General features: G+C 33.9%; 2 protein-coding genes across 3 annotated transcripts in view; one reads left to right on the top strand and one right to left on the bottom strand.

Annotated features, from left to right (window-relative positions):
* Window positions 1–1459: 1459 nt before the first annotated feature.
* LOC134233881 (ceroid-lipofuscinosis neuronal protein 6-like) lies at window positions 1460–12089 on the bottom strand. Of its 2 annotated transcripts, XM_062715934.1 has the most exons (8): window positions 11931–12089; window positions 11002–11046; window positions 5038–5140; window positions 3599–3697; window positions 3268–3456; window positions 3109–3164; window positions 2871–2999; window positions 1460–2491 (listed from the first exon to the last, which is right to left on the bottom strand). In XM_062715934.1, exons 1-8 carry the CDS (start codon window positions 12011–12013, stop codon window positions 2221–2223), a joined length of 975 nt encoding a protein of 324 aa, XP_062571918.1. In that variant the 5' UTR covers window positions 12014–12089; the 3' UTR covers window positions 1460–2220. The 2 variants fall into 2 exon arrangements, with proteins under 2 accessions (XP_062571918.1, XP_062571919.1); XM_062715935.1 differs by lacking the exon at window positions 11002–11046 and having other exon boundaries at window positions 1461–2491.
* A 2616-nt stretch (window positions 12090–14705) lies between these two features.
* Window positions 14706–17203, top strand: part of LOC134233866 (thioredoxin domain-containing protein 16-like) — a 30223-nt gene continuing 27725 nt past the window's right edge. The window contains exons 1-2 of the mRNA XM_062715920.1: window positions 14706–14999; window positions 16976–17058. Coding sequence (XP_062571904.1) covers window positions 14819–14999; window positions 16976–17058 — 264 coding nt within the window. The 5' untranslated portion in view covers window positions 14706–14818. The remainder of the gene's footprint in view (window positions 15000–16975; window positions 17059–17203) is intronic.

The following is a 17203-nucleotide window of genomic DNA, read 5'->3' as shown; positions in this document are numbered from 1 at the left end:
GTGTATAATTTGCCTACACTTCTGATAATTCTTTAAATTTTGATTGTTTCAAAGCATTTTATTGAAAATGAATAAAATTTACAGCAATATTTAGATATATCATTCATTTTACTCAGTGCACACAGTCAAATGTGCAATAGCATGAATGTGCAGGCAAATGTCCCTCGTTCCGCACATCTACACCATATGCCTTTTAACTCTGAGATTATTTTTTTTTTAGAAAATTGTTAAAACTACTTCGTTGCAGATGAATGATGTGTATTTGTTTCTCTGTAAGATTGTCATTGACAAGTGATATCTGTGGACCAGCACAAGGACTATTATGCTCTGCTCTTACAATCTATATGATTGAGTATCAATAAAACAATTGTGAAATATTTACATCCACTGAATAATTTTTTCTCCTTTATTTCTTAAGAAAACCCATTGCGTTAATCACTGCAAGAACTACATTAGGCATGTCGCCTGTACAGATTTCTTGATCAGTGGCTGTTCCATCAATGAAACGTATAAAGACGTTCGCATCATTAATACAATAATTAATCTTTTTAATCTTACTTTGAATGATTATTTAAACAGATATAAATATAAACAATAACATGTCTTTCTTTGTTTGTTATTACTGGAATTAAAGGTCGCAGCTATTGCAGAAAAAATTACATAGCTATGCATTTTTTCTGCAACAGCTGCTTCCGTTAATTCCAGTAATAACAAACAAAGAAAGCATTTTATTGTTTAAATATACTATAAGCAACCAATATGTACAGACCTGTTTATTTGTTGTGAAGATGAGTTTGGAGATAGTGGATTTCTTGCATTTTAAAACATTTTTCAAGGTACAAAATGCTGCTGAACTGCAAGGCTGTCATATCAAAATTCAAATATCATTTCTTATTTGTTTTTTCTGCTTTCGTAATGCGTACATTTTGGAATACAGTAAACCATGATGTATTATTATCCATTGCAATAGAATGATATTTTTTAAAACCGGTATGTTTAATCTAATATACTTAGTCCATTTTTTTTCATTTCATTCACAGATTTATGTCTCCAATGAAATAAATTTGAGTGAAGTTGCAAATCCCTGCATTGTTTATGCCCTAGATGATGCACAAGAGAGTACCTTCATGACGTAATGTGGTCATAGTCCTGATATTTGGTTTGTGGGCAGATAAAGGACCTTTTGACGTCCCTGGAGAACGTCTTTCTAGTTCCTCCATGATGGAAGCAGAAGACGAGATAAATGATCTTCATTTCAAGGAATGAAATTGATTCAGATAGTTATACTGTATAACAAAGAAAAACATGTTACAAGTTTTAAAAGGCTCTATTTTGGGAGGAGGGTCTCTCTGAATTAGCTTGATTTATTTTCCCCTCAATCGCAACGAAAATAGATCACGAAATTCCAAATTGATAAATCAGGTAATGAGAACTCCAATCCCTCTCTCTCTATGCGTTCAGCTAGAACTTCAAAAATGTAACCATGCAACTAATCATGCAATGCTTTTGTCAGAAGTTTGTTTCATTTATTCCTTGAATTATACACAATATATTTTTATGTCAATGCAATGATGTAGTACCCTCGAATCGACATATTGACCTCATAAACAAAAATAAGCAATTAAGTTACTTTGAGTAGCTTAACAATATATTTATAACTGCTACCTTTATGTAATAATCTTGTTAAAAATGCTCCATGGTCAGAAAACAGAAAATATTCCATACACTTTCTTGTGAGTCGTGCATAGCTGCAGATCTGATGCTCTCCGAAAAAAATATATTGACAGACTGGAGAGCTACAGAGCCACACATTGAGAAAACTGTATCTATTTATTGTGCACAAAAAAGTGCGCTGTTTCTCGATTTATTTCTCAGTGTTTTTCATACTGTCACCTCAAAACATTACTAACCGTGTGTTCCTAACATATTCTTGTACTATTTCCACAACAAAACATTCCTTATACCCGTTGTAAATAGCCTTTATGGGCCTGAAATGGAGTCCATTGAAACTTTTGCCTAGGTACACTGCCATATTGCAAGATAATTCGGTCCATCGCGCTTCATGCAGATATGAAATACAAGAGTATAGTTGAAAGGGGTCAAGGAAATATTTTGAAATCGAGTTTTGTACAGTTGGGGTAAGAATTTGGAGAAATTAATCCAAAAATTTTCAGACCAGGGAGCTACAGATCAGCAGCTAAGTCGTGAATTGAGCGATGTTTAATTCTGTCTAAGATACAGTGTGTAGTAAGACCAGGGTTCCGGTATGTAGAGAAGTCCCGGATATTTAGTACGAAGTGCTTCATCGTTCCATAAATACATCACCCACAGAAGTACTAATACTAAGGTGAGGGCAAAAGAGTACAAAAGGAATAGTCCGTTAATATCAAGCTGGGAGTTTCCTGTACTTTTCTTGTAGACCATATATCCCAGCATGAAGACGAATGTTATAAAATACACAGTAAATATCTGTCCCTCTGTCACCAAATACCTGAAAATAAAATAAATGTTACTCATGCAGTCTCAAACAAAGTAAATTCGGTCTGAAGGAGGTCAATTCCACAATGGAATTCAGTTAAAATGGGGGGGGGGCTTTATTTTCTGTAGCTAGATTAAACTTTATACAGTATTTTCAACAGCTCATGCAGGTTTTCAATACTTTTCATACATTCATTACACTTTGGCCATTCCACATGTAGAAACTGTATAGGGAATCAATGTTTTCAAAGTTTAAGAACTTGATGCCATTATATTTTTAAGAATATTCCTATATATAAAAACCAAAGGTTAGTAATTGATATATGACAGAAATTAAGCATGGCAATCTTCAGGCTTTTGGTGCTAACTAAGGGTAAATCGTATATACGTACCAGTAGTAAATACCACTCACAATGGTTAGAATCCACCACGAAAATGTAGTGCGAACACGCTCATGTGGCTGATAGTTCAGAAAACATCCAATATAATAGAGAAAAAGACAAAGAAAAAAGGGAATGTACCTGAAAAAGTAAATTCAGTGGTTTGAAAAGGATTTTAAAAAGGAAAAGAATCAGATATCACGGCACAGTTAGCTTTATCTCAAATACTATAATGCTATGAGATACGTACCACATCAAATGGCCTATAATTTCGTCGTAATTGTACAAAAGAACAAATGATTCAACCTGTAACAAAAAGAAATAGTTCATGTAAAAATAAGCAAGTATTTTAAAACGTAAAATTTGAAGTTTAAAATAAAAAGTGATTATAAAATATGCATGTACATACGAGACCACGTGGTTGTAGAGATTGCATCATGGGATTGTCTCGGACTGAGAGATGAAGCTTATATCCTAGTTTGACAAGTCTGTGGTTAACCGAATCTCCCACAAGATGTATACTGGCTCCCATAACAAAAATAATTACACAGATATTTCTGAAAGTTGATGATGTTTTGGTATGACTTCTCTCAAAGAGCTAAAACATATGAAAATGGATGTCTTTACACTATACAATGTACATTAAAAATAAAACAATTTCTCTTAAATTACATTTTTTTTCTTCATATTATCCTGGCGATATAGAAATTTATTTCAGGTACTATTGATACTTAATTTACCTTCAGGATACAAAATGGAGTAATTAAATTATACATCATATGAAAGTAGTCCCCAACGCTGGGCAGATGCATTGGGAAGAGTTCTTCGGGAATCATCAACTAAAAAAAAAAATAGGTAATCAAAGATTACGAAGCTCATCTCGACAAATGTTATCAGTTTAAGTAATGAAAATCTCACATAATAATTTCTTAACAGTTAGTATTTATTCTGACAACAATATTCAAGCAAGTTCTGTTTAAAGCAATATGAACTGCAACTTTGATCTTGGAATTTTTTGTTGCAAAATTGTAAATAACTATTTGAATGGCAGAAAAAAGCTTTTATTGAATCAAAATTGCATTATTGTCGTCCTATACAATAATGATTTCTTATATAATACTGTATATTCGATTGTAAAGAAGTCTTTCTTCAGAAACAATTTAATGCTTTATTTAAGTCTAATTGATCACAAAGGTTTGAATTACATACATTAATTTATCATGATAATACATTTTATTACATTTTTACAGCAAAATAAAATTTTCAAAAATGCAGCTCATACTGCTTTAAATAGGTCTTTAACTTCATTGGGATTGATCTGTTCCATAAAGTTTGACCTGGTTATTCGTTTGGAAAATGTTGGTCAGATCCAGCATTCAAAGCAAGTTTTGATTGTTCATTCTTAGATGCATCATCCATGCAAGTTTGGTCCCGTTAGGTCTTATAGTAACTTGGGAATAACCTTGTCACTAATCTGGAAAATGTAGGTCAGATCCAGCATCCGAAGCAAGTCTGGTAGTATCCATCTCTAGATGCATCATCCATGCAAGTTTGGTCAAGGTAGGACTTATAGTTAATTGGGAATGGACCTGTTCCTAAAACTTTAACTGGGACGCCGACACCGACGCCGGGGGTATAGCATAAGCTCATCTCGACTTCGTCGAGGTGAGATAAAAATCAATGGATATTGTAATAGAATGTGTCTGTATTTGGGTTCTTCTCTCTGTTTTGTTTATTGGAGTGAGATAGAGTTTACAAAACTGGTAAAATATGTGGTGATTAGACGAATTCTTTTGGTCACATTATATGTATATGTAACTACTGTAGATTCCTTAATATATGCGAGGAAATAATTATCGCGTAATTTCGCGAGAAGCACCACACGCGAAATAAAATTACTCGCCTTCATTTTTATTGTGCCGAAACCTATGTAAGATCTCTAGATAAACCGTCCATTCGCGAATTATTATTCTCGCGATTTGACGTTGAAGAGCCCATTCGCGATAATAAGTACTCGCGAAAATAAGGAATCTACAGTATAGTATGTATCCTATCCCCCCCCCCCCCACTTCCGTCGATTACGATTAATACAGATCATGTGAGAGCCTAAGAACTGCGTTTAGTTATTAGTGTTCTAAATCCTCTAGATTTCTGTTATACTGTTATGGAAGAAACGTACAGCGGCAATGGGTCTACCGAAGTCAAAGATCCAGTTCTGTAGAGTCATTAGGAGCCATAGGTCCCAGTGGAAACTTTCCAATGAACGTCTAGGTTTGATGTCACTGGAAATTTTAAAACATTCATGATTTACTATTCCTGTGTATATTTACATTTGCATAATCTTTTTGTAAAAATTGAAATACATCTTGCATTCAGTTCAAACTATTTTCCGTTTGCAATGGAAAAATTATTACTTTTTTTTCAAAAACTGATAGATTGAAAGTTTTTATTGCTCAGTAATACTCATTGTATGTAACATGTAAATTTTCTACATCATCATCGTTCGATGAGTGCTTGTGTACTCAGAACTGTGTATTGCGATGAAAATTTTGCAGTCTATGGATATTTTAAGGCACTGAATTATCGATGAATTAACACAATAGTAGTAAAGATTATGCATTTCCGTATGTATGAAAGCTTGCACCTGTATGTATAATAACTCTTTTACAGTGTAAGGAATTTTCCTTTTGCATTGTTATGAAATGAGCATTGAAAGCCACAACCTTGATAACTAGTGCTAATTGTAACGGGGACCGTTACAGATGTTCCCCAAACGCTCCCCAACTTCCTTTTGGTGCCATATTCCCTGTAAGCTTCATTAAATAAGACAAACTCTATGCTTTTGAGATTTTAACAACGTTAACCCAGAAGTGTTCCAAGATCATTAAAATTTTAGCATTGCACGCGTGCGCATGTGAATGCATGTCCATAATGACGATATCATCTTGTCTACACAAACTATATATTTTAATACATTAATATTCAAGTATTGAATCCAAAATTATTAAACAATACGCTCATTCAAGTGTATTTTTGATTTTACTCATTTCATGTGCACGCACGTGCATACATGAGCATGGTAACAATACCTTCTTGTAGAAGTCCATTACATCTATCTATGTTATAAATTCCAGCCCGTTTGGTTGAAAACCAAGGGAGTTATAGCTGTTTAAAGTTTCAGCCAATCAGATTGCAGCGCTCGTACACGCACGCGTATGCATGTGCATGGTGACCATACCTTATTGTAGAAGTCCATTATGTCTATCAATGTTCCAAATCCTATCCTCTTTGGTTGAAAATCAAGGGAGTTATAGCTATTTAAAGTTTAACCAATCAGAATGCATCGCACGTGCATGCACGTGTTTTTTGATAATTGCTATATATCATGTTGTAGGACATCCTTATGCACGGCTATGTTCAAAATTTCAAAGGATTTTGTCAAAAATCAAGAAAGATATTGAGACATTAGTTTCAGCCAATCAGAGTGAAGCGCACGTGCATGCGCGTGAGATCTTGCTATTTTGACCATGTCATGTTGTGTATGCTACTAATATATCCTCACATTATAAGTTTGAAAGCATTTCATCCAAAAATAGAAAAGTTACGGCTAATCTATTATACTGATCATTTCACGCGTTGCACGTGCACGCTCTTGCAAGCACGTGCGCGCAAAATTACCTTTGTTCCGCAAATCTACATAACATGCTCACTGACCCTAAAAAGGTTTTACCTAAGTCGGATGTGTAGTTTACAAGATCACTCCCGGACAAAAAAGTACCCAGGAAGAAGAAGAAAAATAATAATAACTAGATGTGAAACTCGTTGCGAGCAACGAGAGGTCTTCCGTCCGATTCCGGAAGGAAAACGTTAAATCGAGCAGAAAAGTTGAAAAAGATTTGCACACAAGGGGGATTGAACCCAAGTCGCCAGCATGAAACTCCAACGCACTAAATACTACGCCATCGCGACCTCTACTCTAAATCTACTTGTATATATATACAAAACAGTGCTTCTGTCTTAAAATTATGAAAGGCAGGTCACTTTTCAAAATTTAGCGATAAACGCCAAGAGTTAATCTTTGCGCCTTTTCTTTGGTATGTTCTATTAAATAGGTGTGATATCTTCAATGAAGTTAAAAAAAGAACGTTCGTATAGTCTATTCAAGGTTTACAAAGTATATTAACACATTTTACAAATTCCATATTGTATATATGCATTTAACACTAAAGCGGTGAAACAGTTATGAATTTTTAACTTTTTTCAGTTTCCTTTTTATCCCCAAAGTGAACTATCCCGATTAGTAAGTCGACAAAGGTTGAAATGTTTCGCCAAAAAACATGGCTCCTCCTACAGCGGTCATGGAATCAAATATCATTCTTGATTAATGACTCTGAGACAAGAATGCTAAAATAAACTCAATGAAGCGATCTTTTAAAAAACATCTTATTTTTGTCTTATTTATTAGTTTAATATGACACAAGTGTGCATAGGAAAAACAGTTGTTAAGATTTATACTTAAAATATTAATTGATATTCTTTTTTGAGAAAGCATTACTTATAAGCATGATTAAAGATCTGTTTTTCCATGGTGCACAAAAGATATTAGGTGTCGAATTTCCTTTGCACACTTAGTCTTTTACCAATTATAGAAGACGTTAGTTTGACACAGAACTGCAACGAAACTACGACGTGACAATCCAAGTATTCCTTTACATTTCATTTATCCTTATGTTACTTTCGTTCAAGCAAACGCTCGGCTGCCTCCGTAAACCCCTATTGCGAAATGTCGGCGTTGACAGAGACAGCCGCCATTTTGGACCCGCTTCAGATTTTTGAATGCTAATATCTAGAGTTTAGATTTATCAACATTCAAACAAATTATGTAGTAAGCATTATAAGGAGGGTTTCTATGAACATACCAAAAATAAATGAAAAATACTGAAAAACAAAAAAGTTAGAAAATACGATTTTTTTAAATTTGCATCTAGTAACAACCGGAAGTACTGACGACGCACGAGAAGGTGATTCCGCAAACCACAAAGTGACAAACTATCGTCTCCAATAAGTCTCCAGGTCATATCTTTAGCTATTTTTGAGAAAAAGGGGCGACAAAATCGCATTTTAAAATCAGAAAATCGTCCATAACTTGGCACCATAAGCGAATTTTCCAAATTTCTCTTCGGATGTAACAACTTCATATAATGACACATATTTTGTGAAAGTTTCATGAAAAACCGCTGAATAGTTTTCGAGAAATCGCCTGCACAAAATTTTGTCAAAAAAAAGAATAATAAGAACTAGATGAGAAACTCGTTGCGAGCAACGAGAGGTCTTCCGTCCGATTCCGGAAAGAAGACGTAAAATCGAGCTGAAAAAGTAAAAAAAAAAGATTTGCACACAAGGGGGATTGAACCCAAGTCGCTAGCATGAAATTCCAACGCACTTAATATTACGCTAGCGCGGCCTCTACTCTAAATCTACTTGTATATATTAACTAATATGCTTCTCTCTAAAAATTATGAAAGGCAGGTCACTATCCAAAATTTACCGCCAAACGCCAGGAGTTAATCTTCGCGCTTTTCTATGGAATGTTCTATTAAATGGATGTGATAGTGTCAATGAAATTTAAAAAAAAAGAACGTTCTTATAGCCTAAGATTCGAGATTTGAAAATATGTTAAACACATTTTAAAAATTCCATATTGTATAAATGCATGTACAGTGTAACACTAAAGCGGTGAAACGGTTATGATTTTTTTTCAATTTCCTTTTTATCCCCAAACTGAACTATCCCGATTAGTTAATCGAAAAAGGTTAAAACTTTTCACGCGAAAACATGGCTCGCCGTCCGATGGTCAAGGAATCAGATATCATTTATGCTCAATAACTTGAATCTGGTCTTTGAGACAAGAATGCTAAAATAAACTCCGTGAAGCATCTTTAAAAAAATCGTTTTCTTATTTTGTCTTATTTATTAGTTTAATATGACACAAGTGTGCATAGGAAAAACAGTGGTTACGATTAATATTGACAATATTAATTGATATTCCTTTTTGAGAAAGTATTACTTATAACTATGATTTAAGATCTGTTTTTACGTAATGTACAAAAGGTATAAGTTATCGAATTTCATTTGCACATTTTGTTCAATCGTCTTTTGTTTTCTACTTTTAAAACCAGCCAAGACCAATCATAGAAGACGTTAGTTTGACACAGAACTGCAACGAAACTACGACGTGACAATCCAAGTATTCCTTTACATTGCATTTATTCTTATGTTACTTTCGTTAAAGCAAACGCTCGGTTGCCTCCGTAAACCACTATTGCGAAATGTCGGCGTTGACAGAGACAGCCGCCATTTTGGACCCGCTTCAGATTTTTGAATGCTGATATCTAGACTTACGATTTATAAACATTCAAACAAATTATATAGTAAGCATTATACGGAGGGCTTCTATAACCATACCAAATATAAATGAAAAAAAATGAAAAACAAAAAAGTTAGAAAATACGATTTTCTAAAGTTTGCAATTCGTAACAACCGGAAGTATTGACGACGCACGAAAAGGCGATTCTGCAAACCACAAAGTCATGATCTATCATCTCCAATAAGTCTCCAGTTCATATCCTTAGCCATTTTTTATAAAAAGGGGCGACAAAATCGCATTTTAAAATCAGGAAATTGTCCATAACTTGGCACCAGAAGCGAATTTTCCAAATTTCTCTTCGGATGTAACAACTTCATATAATAACACATATTTTGTGAAAGTTTCATGAAAAACCGCTGAATAGTTTTCGAGAAATCGCCTGCACAAAATTTTGTCAAAAAAAAGAATAATAATAAGAATAATAAGAAACAGTAGAATCACTATAAGGTCTTCCGTGAAGACGGAAGACCTTAATAACTAGATGCGATCTTGTTGCTAGGGCAACAAGCAGGTCTTCCGCCCGACTTTTCGTTAGAAATCTCTGCTCCGTCAGGCCATGAAATAGATTTCAGAATGTATTTTTATCGTTTACTTTCATTGAGAGCAGTCTCTCAACATAGATCGTGATTATTACAGTTATTCCACAAAATATCTCAAAATATAGCTTTTAAAAATCGACAAAATCTTCCATACATGATAAAAAAGAAAGAAAAGTCATATGCAACTAAATAAAGACAGAAACAAAGAAAAAATTTTTGCAACGCCCCCAGCGGGATTCGAACCCCCGACAGTGAGACAAATTTTGGATCGGTCATATCTTTGCAACAAATGCACGCATGAAAATGTTGAAAACATTTTTAGAGTTCTTAAAAGATACTCTATCAACCCTGTGAATTCCAAAGAAAAATATTGAAAAACAAAAAAGTTGAAAAATTAGACTTTTAGAATTCACTTCCGTTTGCGACCGGAAGTCAGAACGACGAAAAATGAAGATCGATCAACACATCTACATTCGATGTTCTATCACGTCCGTAAGTTTCTGTTTTATATCTGTTACTGTTCTCGAGAATTTTTTGCGACAAAATTCCATTTAAAAAATACAAATTTCCCCAAAAAACGCGAACGGAAGTAAATTTCGAAAAAGTGAGGGACACCCCTGGAGATATTAACATGATGCACCATCCCTGAAAAAATCATTCAAATTGAACCACGCACAGCTGAGATATGACCTGTACTATGAAAAGTGGAATAATAATAATAATAATAATAATAATAGAAAACAGAAGGAAAACAATAAGGTCTTCCGAAGGAAGTCGGAAGACCTTAATAAGAAACAGTAGAATCACTATAAGGTCTTCCGTGAAGACGGAAGACCTTAATAATAAGAAACAGAGTAAAAACAATATGTTCCCCAACTTCGTTTGGGGAACATAATTATAAGTAAAATACGGATTCACATTTCAAATTGAAGAAGAAGCATGCAAGATACATTAAAAATCTAAATTCATTGATTCTTCGCCAGAAATCAATTCTAATTTTAAAATGTCATCCTTATAAAACTCATGCAGTACAATTATCCATGCACAATGCACGACTGTTATATTAGAAAAATTAGTATAGTAGTTCAAAGCTGAGCTGGAAAAAAAGAAATTAAAAAAGCCCATGCAAACTTTGACATGTGCTGCAACATCCCCCGTACCCCACCTGTTACATTACCGAGCATCAGATAATTTAGCGTCATCGTAGGACGTGTCCGATTCACTGTTAAAACCGTAAAATATATCATTTTAGATTAACAAGTACGTGTAATAATATGTCAGTAAAACAACATTAGGTAGCATTTGGATTCAGATTTTTAATATACATTGGGATAGAATTACATGTATTTGGTTTGTCAATCCGCAATAGGACCATAAAAACAAAACTCAAACATAACATTTTTATTTCTTATTCGTGTCTTCTAATTATTCTCTTTTCCATTCTCCCTTGCATGATTAAAAATATAATTAATTAAAATGAAGATTCAACATTGCCATGGCTAATAACACCGAATAATGAACATCCTACCGAAAAGTGTGACGTTAAAGAAATATTGAGAGAGAGAGAGAGAGAGAGAGAGAGAGAGAGAGAGAGAGAGAGAGAGAGAGAGAGACCTAAACTGAGTGGATGTTAATCAAATATTACTGAAGAATACTTCTTGAAGTATACATCGCATGTAAAATATAGTAAGTGCTTTATATTTAACCGGAATGGACTTAATCAGACTTGGAAGACTGAAGTTATAACTAGGCAACGTCATCATTTTTGGAACACATGGCGCACAATAACCTGTTATCTATCAAGGATCCCATTTCTCCCAATATGTTACACGATTTAACAAATCCAGAGGACACCACTATATCATATAATGATATATATACATTTAAATTGTTTATTGATTTGAATAAAAGATAAATTTATGGTTTGTTTCTAAGAATGCTAGTAATTATTTACGTTCGTTTTATAAACGTCAAACAGGAAGGCTATTTTACAGTGTATTATTAGAGTCATTGCATTATTTCAGTAGTCCCTTGTTATCAATAAGCGATTCACTAGGTCGATCGTTAGATTTTTGTAAACACGTACTTTGCCCCCCTCCCACTCACCGTGCGTCCTCAATCATAAGGCCTTCTAGGTCTTCATCATTTCGCCCCCTCCGTCGGACTTTATTTCCAATACTAGTGGCCATTACTGTCCCTCAATTTCTTAGTTTAATCCTGTGATCGTCACTCTGAATTTCAGATAATACGTAAACTGACTCCGTCGTGTTATATTTACTCAAAACGATAATTAAGTGTTATCTTAACCCCAGGCTCAATTTAATGATTTACACCTGTAAAAATGCTTTCCAAAGTTTTATTAGATTAGATTTATCTTTCTCTGTAGTTTAGCAAATGCCGGAAGGTCATGCATATGTACATCATAAATTAAATATCGTGTAGAGTATATTTGCATGCGCGGATCTAAGGCTGAGTCAGGACCCTCCCCCCCCCCCCGGAATTTGCAGAGTTAATGAGTTTTTAACCCCCCCCCCCCCCCGGGAATTTTCAGAGTTATTAAATGTATGTACTAAACAAAGGTGTGACCTGTAACCCCCTCCCCTCCCCGTAGAAAACGCGAATAATAAAATAAAAAGAGGTAATTTTAAAAAAGGAAAAATCATTAAAAACAAGCTTATAAAAAGTTATATTTTGTAAATAAGGAAACTAACAAGATCGAAAAGCCCCTCCCCCCTTTTTCCAGTTTTTATCTTGAATTGATTTTTTTAGCTCACCTGAGCCGAAGGCTCAAGTGAGCTTTTCTGATCAAAATTTGTCCGTTGTCTGTCGTCGTCGGCGGCGTCGGCGTAAACTTTTCACATTTTCATCTTCTTCCCAAGAACTGCTGGGCCAATTTCAACCAAACTTGCCACAAAGCATCCTTGGGTGAAGGGGATTCAAGTTTGTTCAAATGAAGGGCCACGCCCTCATTCAAGGGGAGATAATTGGGAATTAATGAAAATTTGGTGGTATGTTTTAAAAATCTTCTTCTCAAGAACCACTGAGCCAGGAAAGATGGAACTTATGGGTAAACATCCTCAGGTAGTGTAGATTCAATTTTGTTCAAATCATGACCCCCGGGGGTAGGGCGGGGCCACAATGGCCGACCAAAGTTTTACATAGAAATATATAGGAAAATTCTTTAAAAATCTTCTTCTGAAGAATAACAAAGCCATAATTGATCATATTTATATGGAAGCATCCTCAGGTAGTGTAGATTCAAGTTTGTTCACATCATGACCCCCGGGGGTAGAGTGGGGCCACAATGGCCGACCAAAGTTTTACATAGAAATATATAGGAAAATTCTTTAAAAATCTTCTTCTCAAGAGTAAAAAGGCCTTAATTGATCATATTTATTTGGAAGCATCCTCAGGTAGTGTAGATTCAAGTTTGTTCAAATCATGAGCCCCCGGGGTAGGGTGGGGCCACAATGGCCGACCAAAGTTTTAGATAGAAATATATAGGAAAATTCTTTAAAAATCTTCTTCTGAAGAATAACAAAGCCATAATTGATCATATTTATATGGAAGCATCCTCAGGTAGTGTAGATTCAAGTTTGTTCACATCATGACCCCCGGGGGTAGAGTGGGGCCACAATGGCCGACCAAAGTTTTAAATAGAAATATATAGGAAAATTCTGTAAAAATCTTCTTCTCAAGAATAAAAAAGCCTTAATTGATCATATTTATTTGGAAGCATCCTCAGGTAGTGTAGATTCAAGTTTGTTCAAATCATGAGCCCCCGGGGTAGGGCGGGGCCACAATGGCCGACCAAAGTTTTACATAGAGATATAAAGGAAAATTCTTTAAAAATCATTTTCTCAAGAATAGCAAAACCATAACTGGTCAAAGGTTTACTTTTGAATTTAAACTTTTCAACAATAAACCAATTTCTACATTTTTCCTAGCCACAGTGCTCAGGTGAGCGATGTGGCCCATGGACCTCTTGTTTAAAAATGTGAATATTTTTTCCCATGTTTCGGATTGAGTGGAATTTAAATTGTGAAAAACGGAGAGCTTCTTAATCAATTAAAGATTGTAATTTCACTTGTTAGCGTTATCCATTCGAACGCAGATTTGAATTAATCAAGACATTTGACTAAGTTAGACCCAATCTAAAGCTAAATAGATTCTTCTTAACTTTAAAGCATAATACATGTCGTTTTCATTTAACTATATTTTTTCGTCAGATTACTCCCACCCCACCCTCAAAATAAAAATCAATCTCATCAAAATTCATGGTTTATAGACAAATAAAAATCAAAACACATGGCTGCATGAGACTCTCATTGCGCCATAGATTTAATCAGACTCCTTTATTCGCTCTGAGGTGCGCCAATCTGTGTGATTGACTACCTGTCTACGGAACCAATCAACTATATCATTTCTTTTCTCCCAAATAACAGAACCAAATTCTGGTTGGGAAGTCGTTACATGATGCTCAGGTGACCTATTAGGCCGATGGGCCTCTTGTTTATTTAGCCCATAGTATAATAAAATAACATAAGATGTTACTAATATTAAATACATTATTATCGATGGTATTGATAATTTCGTTTTAAAATATTGCACAAACACCTGAATTTCTCTCAACAAAACGCTAAATAGTCTATTAGCCAAACATCGAAAAAAATTCTACCCCCTCTATTTATACTCAGTAAATAATATATATAGAGAGAGGGGGTAAATTTTTCGATATTTGGCTAATTTAGCGACTTATAATATTGATGAAAATTCAGGTGCCTGTGAATATAGCTTAAATTTAAAATGCACAGGTATTTACTGGATGCCGAATTGCATCGGGTTCGACATTGTCTTTCGAAATGAAAGTAGTGACGTCAAAGATTTGCAAGACGTGTGTGTGGCAGACGAGAGTTGGAGAGGAAATCTTAGTAGCGCTGTATTTATTGACAGCGTAAGAACATTAATATTTCCTTTATTGGAATTTCTTAAACATGAGGATACGCAGAAACATTATAACAATACAGCTGGTGACGTTATTCTCAATATTCTGTGAAAGTGTTGCTGTAGGATTTACTGTCGATCAATTTAACCATGCTAAATTAATAAGAAAGGAAGATCTTCCGGGATTTAAGCAAAGTAAAACAGTTAGCGTTTTATACTATTATAAGGAAGGTAAGTATCTTCTGTCTTGCTAGTTATATTTTTCACTCTGACTTATGTGAAATCATTCGTAAGGTACTAGATAGGTTAGCTAGAGTTTAAAGGTACAAGCTGTCCTACTGTATCCTGCTTCATAAATGAAAATCACTTGAGTGTAGTTTGTCAGTGTATTATTGAATCAATTTAGTAGACACGAAGATACGAATCTTTGAATTTAAGAATTAATTTAGATGTAGTTACGACAGACAGCATTATCTGATGGACTGTTTCACTTCTACACCAGAGCTCCAGATTATGAGATAATGTGCGTATTTGCAGAAATACGCATTAAATTTTACAAACTATGCATTGAAAATTAAAATAAAGCATACAATTATGCATCAAAACAGATTTATTAGCCTTTGAGTAACCAGGAATATTCTAGTAATGACGACAATGATCTCCATTTCATTTCGGGAGGAAGAATCAGAAATTTAGATTAAAACCAATTTCTATGTAGAAAGACTGTGCACTAGGCATACCTTTTTTTATCATGGGTTCATAGCCAATTTTTCATCTCTCTCAACTTGCCACATTAATGAAGATTCTAGCTTTTCTCTCAGTTTACTCTTGCTATCATATCTTAAATGAAGGAAAAGTTTTCTGTGTCTCTGACTCTATGGTACCTTGACCTATTGTATTTAATCTTCCTTGTCAAAAAAGAATGCTTCCCAATCTTAGCATAAAGTTGTGTTGGTATTTACAAAATTTGTTTAAATAAATGCAGGACTGACCTTTGAAGTTTTTTCCCTCTTCAAAAACACAAACTTCGATAACAAGCTCAAAATCAAAATAAAGGTCAAAACATTTATATATAAACAAAATACTCTTCAATCAATTTGCTAAAAATCAAAATCTACATTGAATAAAAAATCAGGGAGTAAATACACTTTGGGGTAAAAAAAATATCTGGAGCTCTGTCTACACTAAAACCTTTTAATGGTTTATAAGTCCCTACAATTATTATATAACTCAGAGGATTACATGGTCCAAAGTCAAAAGTATCTCTGCATGAATCTTGAGCATACTGGATCAATAGATTGTTATTCATATATATGAAAGTCAAGAAAAGACATCTGTGTATAAAATATATTTTAAAGTAATTATTCAGTAAAAAAAAAATAATAAATACATACTAGGATCCTGTTTGTTTAGTGGACAGTTGTTATATGAGTAAATTCTTTAAAATCTTTCAAATATTTATATTTCTTCTTATAAAGCTTATAGTGGGCAGGCAAATTTAAATTCAGTGACATATGAAATTAAAAGTAAAGGTAATGATTTTGGTTCAAGTGTGGATGTTTTTATGAATTGGCTGCATTTGTCACCTCACCAAATATGTCTGTGAAAATAATTAGGAAATCTATTAATTACTTATTAGCATTATATTTTGTTAAGTCATTTAAATTTCACATTTTTTTAAAAAAATGAAAATCTGTGTAATAACTTTTAAATAAATATTACAAACATTTAGATTCATTTATACTAATGTTTTCTGAAGAGAATTGCATGATTTAAATTGTATTAATTATAATCTTCATAATATATCTATGCATCTTGGACACATCTTTTTTTCATTTCCAATAAACCACAAATGTTGACTAAACTTGTGTAAGTAAACATAACATTTGCTTGGAAATGAAAGAGTATTCAGAGAGACAGAAATACAGCCAAACTTGTTACAGATGCTGCCTATGACTTCATTTATTGGATGTCATGTTAAGTGCTAAGAACAGCTTGGAATGGATTCTACTAATAGAGCTGTTGCAGGTCTAAGTGAATCTAGATACATGGGAATTTTATTGGAGCAGGTCAATATCCGAATTGATGGTCCCAGACAAGTGATTTTTTTTATAGTCTATATTGTCTGAAAGTAATTGGTCAGTAACTTGGAAATTTTTATTGCAAAAAGATGAAGATGGAAATGAATTTTTTTTTTCAAATTTCAGATAACCCCAAACACAGAAGTTTCTTTCATGAATATGATAAATCTGCTGAGTATTTAGGACTGTATGACTTAAAGCTGGGAGTGGTAAGATTTTAATGAAAATTTCACCATGAAGTTTACATGTAAAAATAAAGTTACACTTGTTGACTTAAAAATATTATGTTGCTAAATTACTGATATGGTAAATAATGATTTTTTTTATCATAATGATTTTTAACTCATAATTTCA

Source organism: Saccostrea cucullata, unplaced genomic scaffold (genome assembly GCF_032062105.1).
Source record: "Saccostrea cucullata isolate Sc308-1 unplaced genomic scaffold, CSIRO_AGI_Scuc_v1 ctg432, whole genome shotgun sequence".
In the NCBI taxonomy this organism is placed as follows: domain Eukaryota; kingdom Metazoa; phylum Mollusca; class Bivalvia; order Ostreida; family Ostreidae; genus Saccostrea; species Saccostrea cuccullata.
The sequence above is the reverse complement of the archived record's forward strand: the minus strand, read 5'-3'. Positions and strand labels throughout refer to the sequence as shown.

Coding starts and splice junctions, on each gene's coding strand:
- LOC134233881 (XM_062715934.1), bottom strand. CDS start 12,013: ATGGCCACTAGTATTGGAAATAAAGTCCGACGGAGGGGGCGAAATGAT. Junction 5,141..11,001: donor GCTAAATTATCTGATGCTCG/GTAATGTAACAG, acceptor TAAAATTTCCAG/TGACATCAAACCTAGACGTT. Junction 3,698..5,037: donor TCGGTAGACCCATTGCCGCT/GTACGTTTCTTC, acceptor TTTTTTTTTTAG/TTGATGATTCCCGAAGAACT.